Genomic DNA, 13,891 nt, shown 5'->3' with positions numbered 1-13,891 from the left:
CATCTAAGCAACTGTTTTGCTCTATGAATTGCTTGGTGATTTGGAGGTCACCAATTAATCGCGCATTAGTTATGTGTAAAAAGTTATTCTTAGGCAGAAGAACCAGGCAAATCTATTGGCTGCTTTAATAATTAAACCACATTAACAATAACTTTTTATACTTAAATTTCCCATGTGTAATTTAAGTGAGTTATATGTACATTCCACTAAGTTAATGAGACAGAAAAGAAACTTCTATTCTTGATCTATGTTCATTTATCTGTTTTCAGGATGGTAAGACAGCAGAAGATCTGGCCAAATCTGAACAACATGAAGCTGTTGTCAGTTTGCTTTCAAGACTTCGAAAGGTAATGGTAGTTTAGACAAAACAAATGCACTCAAAACACAATAAACATTTGTGATGGTCACTCATAGAAGGCACACATACTTGTATTAAAAGTTTTGCCATTTTTAACAAAAACCTTTCTGGACTGGAAGAACTAATACAGGTCTGTTCACCGAAGTTAAGAGTTCTGGTTTCAGCTCTTTGACCTCGCTATAGTTATAAAAGACAAATCCCCATGAGCGTCTGCCGCAGGAAGCGTTTGTCTGGATTGCTGTTAGGGAAGAAAATGTTTTCTTGAACTCTATGTACTTTTATTTTGTGTTTCCAACCTAAAAATGTACTCTAAATTCTGTTAAAATAAGGCGTCATACCTATGTTTTCTTCTGTATTAGAAATGTTTTAAATTATTGATGGTTCTCCTAGCCTCCTGGCTAAAAAAAAAATATTTCATAGATAATTGCCAGTAGACATCATACACTGTCTGATGGGTATCTCTACTAATATGATGCTGCTGTTACATTCAGTTTGGAGTATAGACACCTGTTATCCCTCTCTGAGTAAATAAAATATAAAAACTCCCTTTATTACAAATGTATGAGCTTGTATTTCCATCTCTAAACTGATAATTCAAATAAAGGCTATGGTATGATGAATACAAGGGGGACGGTTGCCCCACTAGGCTGCTCCAATTTGAAGATTTTGGCCCATATACTGTAGCATCTTTTTGTTTTCCTTGTAATTCTTAGTAGGGTTTCTAGTATAATAAGTAGGCCAAATGTATACTCTGCCTAGATCCTTACTGGCTCCTTTATGGATTTTCTATAAAGTTATTTTAGGGGAGTGTGTATCTTTCTTTGTATGTGTTCTGTGGGTATTTGGCCACTTTGTGAGTCTTATTCCCTGGCTTTGAATGTTACCATCCTTCTCCTAAATGCATGCATGTATGGAAGAGCATTGGTTTTCTTTTTTTAAAAGAGATTTTATTGAGTTTTCAGAGGTACGTATAAACATGATAAAGTACATCAACATCCAATAACATACTTTTACCCTAAGCCTCCCTGGATTATTGGTTTTCTTTTGTTTTTTTTTTTTCGTTTTTTTTTCTTCCAGATACTTGCATGGATGGAGCCATTTCTTCTCTGCCACCAGTGGAAAGACATTTCCTTTCACCATACACCATGTTGTTCAGTCAGTCATGTTATAATCTTGAGACTGTTTTTTTTTTTTTTTGTGTGCGTTTTAGGACACCTACCGAAGTATTTTCATACAGCAACTCAGGCCATCCCAGAACCCACAGTCAAGGATAAAGTTGAAATTGTTCGGACATGTTGGGTCCGGAAAAACCACCCTTGTGGAATCTCTGAAATGCGGCCTTCTTCGGAGCTTTTTCAGAAGACGTAGACTGCGTATTTCATCCACTAATTCAAGTCGCTTTCCTCCTTCCCCACTGTCTTCTAAAACTTCACGTACGTTTCTACAGTTTTCTCAAAGGTTCCTTGATTCCCAGTTATAAAAAAGAATGCAGTCACTTTTAATAATTTTTCCACCTAACCATTTCCAACTAGTAACGTAAAATAGTATGTTTACGATGTCCTGTAGTGGAAGGAAGCACAGAATTTTTAATGAGGTATAATTTGTGAATCAGCTCGCTATGGACTGAAGATGATATATGAATAATATTTATTTCATTTATTAATTTAATGTTTAATGATCCTAACACATAGCCACCACAGGCTGTGAAAACGACATGCCTTGATGGAGACCATCAGTTAAGGTTGGCTGAGAGAGAGAGAGATTACTGTGGCATTTTAATGTTTTTTGTTTGTTTAACTAATGTATATTTATTTGCTCTACAATTCTATATGCAGACCATTTGAGCAACAGGTTCACTTTAGATTCATTCCAGTGTTGTGCAGGCACGTTTCATACCATCAGGGCCGGACCAAGGCAAAATGCCTTTTTAAAATGCCGCCCCCCCACCCCTTGTACTTGCCTTTCAGCAGTCCTGCCGCGAGTCTCCTTGTTCGGTCTCGGTGCCGGCTTGTAATGCTCAGCATTACAAGCCGGCACCGAGACCGAACAGGGAGACTCGCCGCAGAGGAGAGAGAGAGGGGCGCCGAGCGGGTACTGATAGCTTGGTAAGCGAAAACCACTAGGCGCCCCTTTCTCTCTCTTTCGCTTTAAAAAAAAAAAAAAAAAAAAAAAAAAAAAAAAGTGCCGCCTGGAGCGGTTGCCCCACTCGGCTCCATTGTCGGGCCGGCCCTGCATACCATAACCCGTCGCTGCTTCAGATACGGGGAGTAAAATGAGCAGCTTGTAATCATGTGATTTGTATTCCAGCTATTGTGTGCCGTGGTAATGGATAATAATGATTTTGACCCTCAAGAAATTTGTTTATTAATCTGTATTAAAGTCACTTGTAAATGCAGAGAAAAAAGCACAATGTTGTTGTTCCAGCGCCTATTCAAAGTGCTGCATGAGACCATTTATCGGCTTTGTTCCAAGGATCGTTCGACACAAAGGGCAGAATGCCTTAAAAGCCGTTTGAATGCAGAGCTATACATATCAATTGTTTGTATTGTGGTAGTTTTCCATGGAACAAATACAGACACAGGGATGTATTTCTCTTGAAAATATGATATTATGGTTTGCCCTTTTTGTGGTTTCACGGCAGTGATAAAGTGATAATGTATTTATTTGTAGTTTTATCTGGAAGCGGTAAAGATTCTGTTCCACTTAGACAAAACATTCAATTGACTCTAGCGTGTTCCATAGATAAACCTTAGCAGATCTGCATTTTCTTCTTTTCCTCTAAAGGTTTAATCTCTCAAGAGCAACAGCCTATTACTGTCTGGTTTTATATCACATGGCAATCCCCCGCCTAGCAAAAATATCAATTAACAAAAATGGCATGATTAAAGAATTATTTATGGGACTCTTATGGGCATTGAACAGTACTAGGAATGATGTTTCCAATGACGATTTAGTTACGAAACATCAAAGTTTGGGTTATCTTTTTTTTATTTTATATTATTACACAGATTCCTCAAAAAAAAATAAAAAATCCTTTCTATCACTTTCTACAAATAAAGTTCCATAAATGATCAACAGCTCTATCTAGTAGACGACCAGCCCTGCACTTGGTTTGACTAAGATTGTGGTCACCTTCCACAACCACTGTCAAAATGTTTTTACTAACAAAGACTCACCAAGTTCTTAGTTTAACCCCTTAATGACAAAGCCCGGACATGTAGGGGATCAAAATGCATTGTTTTCAATGGGATTTGGGACCGCCCATTGTCCTTAAGGGGTTAAACTATTCTCAAGGTTAATCAAAGCATTTCCATGTTCAGCTCCCCTGAGCTTTAAACTAATCCCATTTGATCTTATGCACCTACTCCAGAAAAAAAGTTTTAATTTCCCATTGTCTCCAAATAAAAGTTTAGATTTTTTAGTGGGAATCTGTTAAAGAAAGTGTCTTTATGGCTTGCCTGTTTCTTTCTGAATGCAGGAAGCACACCTTGTAGTGCTTACTGCCCAGAACTGCTGACCGGTGTTTGATAAGGAGTCCTCTGTGAATTGCATTGCTGTCACAATATAGCAAACGTTCTGAGAAAATGCATTCTGGCTCTGAAAACAGGAACATTTAACCTTTGATCATTGGAGAACATTTCAGAACAATCAGAAAAACAGTTTTTAAAACTCAGTGCTGGTAAGCAAGTAAAGTCCCTAGTAAACAAGCAAAGTACTGAGAAAGCATTTGTTTAGAATTATCCCATTAAAGGGGGTGGTTTACATCCCTGACACCTCCACTAGAAGAATACACTAGAAGAATAATAATGGGCATTCTTCCAAAATGAAAATAAAAAAACAAAATAAGGCTCTGACACAGAAGTTGGTGTCCTACCGAAGCAGCTGCCTTCCTTCTCCATGGTCTGACTTCTGATTGACTGCTTGAAGCCAGTTTTAATGTGATTAAACGGTTTGAACACTAAGACTGCTTAGAGAAAAGGGTGTTTTATCCCAAAGATAGCAAGATGGTATGGTTGGTGGAAATCTGTATGGTTTTTGTTCATCAGTTAACGTTTGCGCTTTCTCTATGAAGTACCTTTTGAGTGGAAAAACCAGAGCCTGATGCGCTGCCCAAAATCCAGCTTTGGTGTGATTTGCAACTCTGTTTCTAACATCTCCCCTGTCTGCCGTTTTTCAGTTTCAGTGAGCATTTCGGATCTCTACCCCGGCTGTGAGAATGTCAGTGTGCGGAGCCGCAGCATGATGTTTGAGCCAGGATTAACCAAAGGAGTACTGGAGGTGTTTGTAGCACCATCTCATAACCCTCACTCTTCTGCAGATGACCAGTCCACCAAAGCTATTGAAATCCAGAATGCCAACTTGAATGGTTTGTGGCAAGATCTTTTTCATATTTTAAGTTAAAAAAAGTGGCCCTGGAAACGTGAACTGTGCTTCGATTTAGCAGATTTAGCTAACTAGAGAAAATCTAAAATCAATTTGTGTATCATTCCAAAATTGCCTGGTTTTTAAGGCACTGGATGGTTAGATGTAATCTGTTCAACTAGGACTTGGCTTTTAACTATGGTAAGCTAAAGTCTAAATCATATCACCGTAGATGGGGAAACTAACTTGGAACCTAAATTAATCTTGTTGACTTGACTCATTATATTTAAGTTGTTTCATGTCCTGTACAGCACAAAAATGTAATAATATTTTTACTTCAAGGTGTTGGAGATTTCAGTGTCTGGGAGTTCTCTGGAAACCCTACATATTACTGCAGTTATGACTATTTCGCTGCCAATGACCCTACATCGATTCACGTTGTGGTTTTCAGCCTTGAGGAACCATATGAAATTCAGTTAAATCAAGTCATTTTCTGGCTCAACTTCTTGAAGTCGCTTGTTCCTGTAGATGAACCTATAGGTATGTATTTTGAAAAAATTTTATGGTATATAAAAACATGGTAACTTCAGTTTTAGCATTAAGAACTCGAATGCATAGTTGAGATTGGCAAATAAAACCCAAAACTATCCTGTGCAATCAGTAAGGCAAGACTTCCCTGTGTTTGAATGGCCCTACACTGAGGTTAAGAAGCTAAAACAGTCATTGGTGGTTAACCTTTCTTCAATTACTAATATCCTACAAATGCATATAAAAGTACTCTATGATCTTTATCACATTAAAAATAGAAAAGTTTTAAAAGAGATTGTGTTTTCTTGCAAACGGTGATGTTTTCAGACTAATGTAAATCTATGGAGACACATACTTCATTAGCATTGCCAAACAGCTCAGTTTTAAAGCCAACCAAAATATAACATGGCTGACAACAACTGGCAGCATCCAGGTCTGCAAATACATGCTGTTTGTTTGAACAAAATTACACTAGTTTTTGTCTAAATTACTGTAAATGGTAATGTATTTTATGATCAAGTAGAAAAATATCTCACTATCCCTACTTAAATGACTGGAGTTGTTCAGTCCAGAACAGATTCTGTCTGGCCCCATTTTGGTTGCTTCATGGAAGCCTTTGAAAGTGGCTTTTGATTACATTAGGGTAAGGGTGAACGCTAGATCTGGAAAGTACATTTTCAGTGGGAAACCTGATTAATGAAAAATTCTTACTGATTGACTTCTAATATGGTAGGAAGAAAATGTTAATGGAATAGAAAAGCACTGTAGATCATTGTTGTCCATCTAGGTGAGCTGACCTTGATATGACAGAAGTTGTGGTTTCAACTTCCCCATTTCTTTATTCATTTTAAAGGGCTGACAGTAAGACACTCTGAGCTGGTCCTGTATAATGTATAGTGAAATATGCGAGGAGAGTTTTAACTATACATTATATAGGGCCAGCCAACCCTTCATAACGTATAGTGAGCTCAAGGCGTTGAAGCCACATCTCTCCTGACAACTCTTCCATTAGTTAATAAACCCCTCATGCTTCTGGCCTGCTTGAAAAATATATAGGTTCTTTACTATTAATTTTACCGTGTTCAACATCGGTCTAGAAGTAACCTAACCTTTCAAAGGTGCGTTGCCATTCATAGAAAATTCTGATGTTAAGCTCAAGGACAGTCTGCCCTTGAGGGCAACTCATTTACTTAGTGACATGTTCCATTCGTAACTATCTTTCACGTCCAATCAATTGGTTGAAAGATTAGTTTATTTTATTACCTTATAGTGCCCTATTTATGGTAATGCACAACATATGTTATAGAGGTGAAAGATCAATTGATTTTTAGAATGCTTCAATTCAGGAATCTACTGACTACTAAAGTATTTCAGTTGTATTGGTGTAACTTTTTTCAGATGTGGGTCTGTACTGTGTGAGTAATTATTCAGAATCGATTGGAAACCTAGCAACGCTGTACAATTTGAGTGTAAGAATGTTACAAAAATTACAAATATGTTACCAGTTCTATCCACAAAATGCACATAAAGCTAGTTTTTGACGTATTTTTAGGTCCCAGTGGTTTTCTGTGTCACACACAAGAATAATCTACCCGGTGAAAGGTTCTGAGCAGTCTTGCTTTGAATCACACTGAAAAGATATTCCTATTTAGGAATTTTGTGCGTATAAAGTTAGTATTTTGTGGAAAATATCTAAGAAAAATGTGTAGTGATATGTCCTTAAATATGTATCCACAAGATGGCACTGTGAAATGCAGTCCAACTTTTTTTTAGTGATCCGGATTTCGCTTTTCCAGTTTTAGGAAGCTTAATCTGATGTAAGGAACTTGTGATGTAAGGAAGGGTGGTAGATACATGGGACAGGCTCCCTTCAGAAGTAGGTATAGACTTTCTCCTGGTCCACATTCACAACTTTAATGGTTTAATGAATGTGTCTATCGCTGTGTGCGTTCACAGCAGGTGCTGCCCCAGCATACCCCAATATGATTAACATTTTTCAGCCGGCAATATTGAATATTAAAATTCTTATTTTTATACTACCACTGTTAAACTAACACTCGCTCAACACATCACTATAGTACATATAGTACATTCTGTCTTCTGAGGATCGGGGAATTGCTCCCTGGACTTGGTAGCAGCTACAGAAAGGCAACATAACCAACGGTGAAATTATGCGTTCTCACACAGTGTGAGTAGCTATAAGGAATGGTGCTGTGTAAGGTACGGATGAAAGATGTGGCATGTTTTAGTGTGTGTTATAGCAAGTGTGTATGCGTAAGTGTTAGTGTGTGTGCTAGTGTGTTAGTTACTAGAGTGGGGGTCACTCAGCTGTATGTTGCCCCAGGGCCCTCCCCTGAGTGTAGCTGTAATATGACTATTTTATATTTTCCCTTCAATCATATTAGTATTTCCTGAACCTTTTAGGAAACATTATTTTGTTATTTAGGTGTTTGGGACCTGTACAGTACATATCGCTTATGTGTAAGAACTGTTTTCAGCAGATGATGTCCCTGATGAAATAACACCCGACACAGGTGTGTTAGCACTGAGTAACTGTGTGTCTCTTTATCTCTTTGGCCGTATGGTTTAGCCTTCGGAGGGAAGCTAAAGAGCCCACTCAGAGTCGTGCTCGTAGCCACGCATGCCGACATCGTTAATCTGCCTCGCCCAGCTGGAGGAGAGTTTGGATATGACAAAGATATGTCATTGCTAAAAGAAATCAGAAACCGGTAAGAACTAACAAAAGTCATATGAGGTCATATTGCATTATGTTTGTTACAACTAAATCAAATGGCATATATAAATCAACACTGTGTCATTCAGTAAGAAAGGTAAATAGAAAGTGCACGTCAGCGGCACCTGCTGGTAAATCATTGGTCTAATGGTGTTAGAAGTGCCAGCCAGTCAGCAGATGGCCTTCTAGGATCACATGCGTCTTTTTTTGTCCCATTTGGACTAATGGGTGAAATGCGAGTTATGTTTCTGTATTCTTCTGTTTGCCATATATACATAACAGCAATAGACATTCAAAGTACTGGGTCATTGTGCGGCAGCTCTCTCATATAATATAATGTTCTACATGGAACCCTCATGTTCATACTTTCTTAAAACGTAAACATTTCTAATAACAGTATTTATCCAACAGGTCCTTGGGTGTGCACAATTACGTATAGTCTGATGTATAAGACGTGTATAGTCACAAGTTTCACTTACCAAGATGAGGAGGAACGTACATTGAAAAAATCCCAACAGTAAATTATAGAAACCGCAACAACTAGTGCTTACGTATAGATTACCAACTCCAAGATGAGTGTTGGGTTACTCAAACTATATTCTCTACGTTTTTTACAGAATAGTTTTTCATAAATCTGTCAAACTTTTCGGAACACTATTCGTGGACATAAGACATGTTAGTGTAAACTCCTCCACACAAGGCCACCATTAGGACAGATGGTGAAGTATTTCTACTACAAATAATACTGAATTAATGCACTGTTAAGATCACTTTCACAGCTTAGGATGTTAATAAGGTTGTTGGGGCTTATGGGATAAACTGGCTAAGTGATAATGATGGTTTTTCTTTTTAGCCTGACGGAAGTTACTAAGCTATTTCGTTGTTATAAGTGGGGTGAATTTCTCTTGTGGAGTAAATAAAAGAATTCTCTTTTCCTTAGTTTTGGAAACGACCTTCACATTTCTGACAAGCTGTTCGTGTTGGATGCAGGAGCATCTAATTCCAAGGATATGAAGCTTCTACGTAATCACCTCCAGGAACTAAGGAGCCAGCTAATTTCTGTAAGTCGGTTTAATTACTGTAGACATTAGTGGCTGTCACCCTTTGCATAGTTTATTTTAAAGAGGTAAATCCTCAAGGCGACATATTTATGAAGAGAAGTTTTGTAGCAAGATTCTAAATGTAGAACACATACCATAGCACCTGAGAGAACGCAAAGCCACTGGTGCTACATTTAGTATTTTGCCCCAAAATTGATCTTTGTGTTGCGTACCGCTAACATGAAAACTTCTTTTTACAGATATGGTGGGACAAGATCCTGTTCCTAACCTGTATCTCTGTATAGTTGGTTATAATCATTACCCTCTTGTTTCCTAATTTTTACAATGTTGCTTGCATGGATTTAAGATATACTCAGATAAAATTAACATTTCAATATACACTGTGGCTATAATGTAAACTACCGTAATAGCATTTTGGATCTATTTCCATATTGACCATGGCATGTGCTGTAAATTGATGTTGACAGCTGCAATATTCAGATGTACCTATATTGTTGATAGATGAGGGGGTGCCCTTACCACTTACCATTAGAAGAAACACTGTGTGTTTTATATACCTGTAAGTTTGCCCAATAGAGAACTAGCTTATATTTAAAATTAAGCAGTTCCTTCTGAATCTGGCCAAAGACTTATACCACACATACATTTAAACAAGACTGTTAGAGGCTCACAAACATGTTACGTGACACCTGGTGGCCAGATTTTGTCTTGTGTGGTAGTGGGATCACATTACTACCCTGTAGTTGTTTTGGAGTTCTTACCCATGTAGCAAAGTATAAATCAACAACTTTAAGCTGCCGTTTTATAAAGTTCTTAAAACTAATTGTGAGTGTAACCTGCACAGACATATGTGGCATGTTTAGGTGCATTTCTCCTTGATAGTAAGAATGATTGCCTTCTAAACAGGCTTGTGACCTATACACATAAAGAAAGTAAGGAGCTAATAATACAGCAAGTCCCCATCATCTTTTAACTATGAACCTGAAAACTCTTCTTGGCAAGTATTTTCGGGGAATTGCTCAATTTGGATCAGAAACATTACCTGTTCTAGGTTTGGTATGCTGCATCAGAACAGCTTCAGTTCTGCCTTGATCATTTTCCATAGGCTGTTTTTTTAATCCTGGGCATCGGCATTGAAAAGCGCTAAGTGAAATCTGGTTGGATATTAAAATGTTATGTATGTAATCCTTCAGAGAGTTTCAGTAGCAACTAGCATGGTTATGATACACTGGCATGCAAATACCTGTTGCAAATCGACTCTTAAATTGGGCTCATCATTCACAAATTTCTGAATGACAGGGTCCTCTGAGTAAATTATAGCAAATATATGCTACGTTATCAAAGGCTTTGGTCGCTTTATGTTCGTCAGGCCTGGACACTAGGTGGATTACATGTCCTCGCATTTCTCTATGTTGTGTCATCCAGTTGAGTGTACTAGCACTGTAAGTACGAGGACACCTCTGTGACCATTGTGGGCATGCAGCAGACTCAGCAGTCCTGTTTGTAGCTTCCATTTCTGGTGACCGGTAAACTTCTCAGTTGACCTTTCAAGGGTTCAATGGGTCATTTGTATAAAGTCGTTGCAATCTCTGGGTCTCTCTGGGTCTGCTCTAAAATGTCTCTAGCATGTCTCTAGCCATTTTCCTTTCTTTCCCAGGATATTGACACTTATCTATTGTTGTTATAGGCTTGTCCAACAGTGACACCTTTATGTGAGAAAATAATATCTACTCTGCCATCATGGAGAAAGCTAAATGGGCCCAATCAGTTGCTGTCATTCCAGCAGTTTGTTTATGATGTGCAGGAGCAGCTCAACCCACTTGCTAGTGAAGAGGATATAAGGATTATAGCACAGCAATTGCACAGTATTGGAGAGGTAAGAGGCCACAGACACAATACATGCTTCTCTGCATTCTTACAGCACAACTTGTTGACTTCAATAAACTGTTTTAAATTGTAGATAACAAAATAAAGATTTGCACATTAAGGAAGAGAGATTTCCCTTACACATACCAGTAGTTTTCATATATAGTGTGTTGGGCCCTCTGCTAGCCTCCAGTTTTGTTTTCTGTGTTAGTTGATGTTGAAGCTAAATTGACGAAACCCAAGAAATCCTGAGCCGCATGGAAAATTGTGAACGTATAGCAGAATTACAAAGGGCATACAACAAGCATCAAAAGCAACAGCTTTTGATATCATAAGTGGTATCAGTGGTATCATAAGTGGTATTACACTTTAATAGACTACTTTAATTAATCAAAGCACTGCAACTTACTGCTAAATATTGTATTCAATAGTGCAGAAGTATTTCTAATTATCATCCTGTCACCTTTGTTTAAATAGGTCAGCATAATGCAGAGTGAGACTGTTCAAGATGTGGTGCTTTTAGACCCAAGATGGTTGTGTCACAATGTCCTTGGGAAACTCCTGTCCATAGAGAACCCAAAAGCCCTACACCATTATCGCGGGAGATACACTATGGATGATATCCAGCGCCTGGTCTCAGACAGTGATGTTGATGAACTTGTACAGATCTTAGACGCAATGGATATCTGTGCCCGAGACTTAAGCAGTGGAACCATGGTGGATATTCCAGCTCTTATAAAAACAGACAGCCTCCACAGATCATGGACTGATGAAGAAGAGGACATCATGATTTATGGCGGAGTTCGAATTGTTCCTGTGGAACATCTTACTCCTTTCCCATGTGGCATTTTCCACAAAGTCCAAGTAAACCTTTGTAGATGGATACATCAACAAAGCACTGATGGAGACGCCGATATACGTCTGTGGGTAAATGGTTGCAAAATTGCAAACCGGGGGGCTGAAGTTTTGGTGTTGCTGGTCAACCATGGTCAAGGTATTGAAGTGCAAGTTAGGGGTCTTGAAACTGAAAAAATTAAGTGTTGTTTACTTCAAGATTCTATTTGCTGTATCATTGACAACTTGTTCTCCACAACATTACCAGGGCTTTTAACTGTAAAATATTACTTAAGCCCACAGCAACTAAGGGAACACCATGAACCAGTAATGGTTTACCAACCTAGAGACTTTTTCCGAGCACAGGTGCAAAGGGAGACCTCCCTGGCGAATACAATGGCTGGATACAAGGAAAGTTTTAGCAGTATATTGTGCTTTGGTTGCTTGGACATTTACTCACAAGGAAATTTAGGAATGGATCATCACATCTCAGAACTGAACCTTCTAACTAGAAGAAAACTCAGCCGACTTCTAGACCCTCCAGATCCCATGGGCAAGGACTGGTGTCTTCTGGCTATGAATTTGGGTCTGCCAGACTTGGTTGCCAAATACAATATGAACAGCAGTACAGTGGAGAATGGTTTTCTCCCAAGCCCAATGTGTGCTGTTTTGCAAGAATGGGGTAACTCCCCAGAAAGCACAGTAGCCATTCTAATGACAAAACTGAGAGAACTTGGGCGACGAGACGCAGCTGATTTTTTGCTGAAGTCCTCTTCTGTTTTTAAAGTGAATCTTGATGTCCACGGACAAGAAGCATATGCAGCAAGCTGTAACAGTGGAACTTCTTACAATTCAATTAGCTCTGTAGTGTCACGGTGACTGCATTATTTGGGGTGACTTTACCTCTGTCCTGCTGGAACCTGGGTAAAGCGTTTAGTTCTGATAAGTGTTACTAGGGTTTGCATTTTTAACCATTAATTTATAAGCCTTCCATCTACAAATGCCACATGCCCCCCAAAACCATAATGCGATCTTTCTACTTTTTAATAAGAATTGTTGCCTTTTATTGTAGCTTTTTCAAGGTACATTTTTGAATTTGAATCTAGACTTATAAATGAATGTGCTGCTAATTACTGCCACTGGGATCGTTAAATTTCTTTCCCACGTTTTATTTTTTTAAGTGATTTTTTTTTTTTTTTTTGTACAATCTGCTCAGTTATTCATGTGTATAAACATTGTCCATATCTTGCCCCACTTGATTTTGCTTAATGTTTTATATGCTAAAAGGGAAACAAATGCAAGGTGGATGATCCAGTGGGGTGCTTTACTTACTTGTGGAAAGAGAGCATTGTGTGCTCCTTGCTCACCATTGCTCAGAAACACATCCTAAAGTAATTTTTACATCAGGCTCTACCTCTTCCTAACTGCACGATAATCATCACGTGAGTGCTTCATTCAACGTATTCTTCCTCCCTTTTTAATTTGTTTTTTTAAGATCATTTTAGTAGAATATGTATCATTAGAAGGCTTTTTGCTTTTTCCAGTGCAGTCTATGCTGTGATTGCATTGCTCAGGTACACTATTGTTTTTTCCAGTTATTGGGCATATATGTGAAAGTGATGTGTCGGAGTATTAGAGGATATTGTTTTATTTATTTTTTCTTTTATATGTAGCTCCTTCAGTGCTTGAATGCTCTGCAGTTCACTGAATAATGTGCTCCAGAGCATTAGGACGCAAATAAACAATGTGAAATACTATTGCTGTCTCCTACATGTTTCTTCTTTGTCACATGTATTTCTAGTCAAAACACCGCGGACATCAATTTTATTATTATTAAGGATGTGTTGGTAGACAAACTGTACTTGAAACAAACAAGCAAAGTGTCTTGCTAGGATTTTAACTTACAGCCAATACTGTATAAAGAAATAAACCTCTTGATGCATGTGAAATTAATGGAATATTCTAAATGTATATACTGGAATGATGGTCACATTTCTTAAGCTTTTATTTGTAGTACAATTTTAATATTTGTTTTTATATATGTACATATCTATGAATAAATATGTTGCCTGGTTCATTGTCTCTTTTTCACTATTAAGTAGCAGCCTGAACGCCAATTAAATTTGTTATACTAGTTGGCAAGTTAAA

The 13,891-nt window shown here is 38.1% G+C and overlaps 1 protein-coding gene across 3 annotated transcripts in view; it reads left to right on the top strand.

Moving 5' to 3' along the window:
- LOC149300554 (death-associated protein kinase 1-like) overlaps positions 1–12,622 on the top strand; it is a 35,423-nt gene extending 22,801 nt beyond the window's left edge. For 2 of the 3 annotated variants that reach the window (XM_089485203.1, XM_089485202.1), the window contains 8 exons: positions 270–347; positions 1,569–1,791; positions 4,536–4,724; positions 5,063–5,260; positions 7,839–7,977; positions 8,923–9,043; positions 10,731–10,919; positions 11,387–12,622. In XM_089485203.1, coding sequence (XP_089341329.1) covers positions 270–347; positions 1,569–1,791; positions 4,536–4,724; positions 5,063–5,260; positions 7,839–7,977; positions 8,923–9,043; positions 10,731–10,919; positions 11,387–12,622 — 2,373 coding nt within the window. The remainder of the gene's footprint in view (positions 1–269; positions 348–1,568; positions 1,792–4,535; positions 4,725–5,062; positions 5,261–7,838; positions 7,978–8,922; positions 9,044–10,730; positions 10,920–11,386) is intronic. The other variant, XM_089485204.1, reaches the window with a different exon arrangement.
- Positions 12,623–13,891: the final 1,269 nt, after the last annotated feature.

This window comes from Sceloporus occidentalis, unplaced genomic scaffold (assembly GCF_023333645.1).
Source record: "Sceloporus occidentalis isolate IW3139 unplaced genomic scaffold, rSceOcc1.0.p SCAF_24, whole genome shotgun sequence".
Lineage (NCBI taxonomy): Eukaryota > Metazoa > Chordata > Lepidosauria > Squamata > Phrynosomatidae > Sceloporus > Sceloporus occidentalis.
This window is presented reverse-complemented; position numbering and strand designations above follow the sequence as displayed.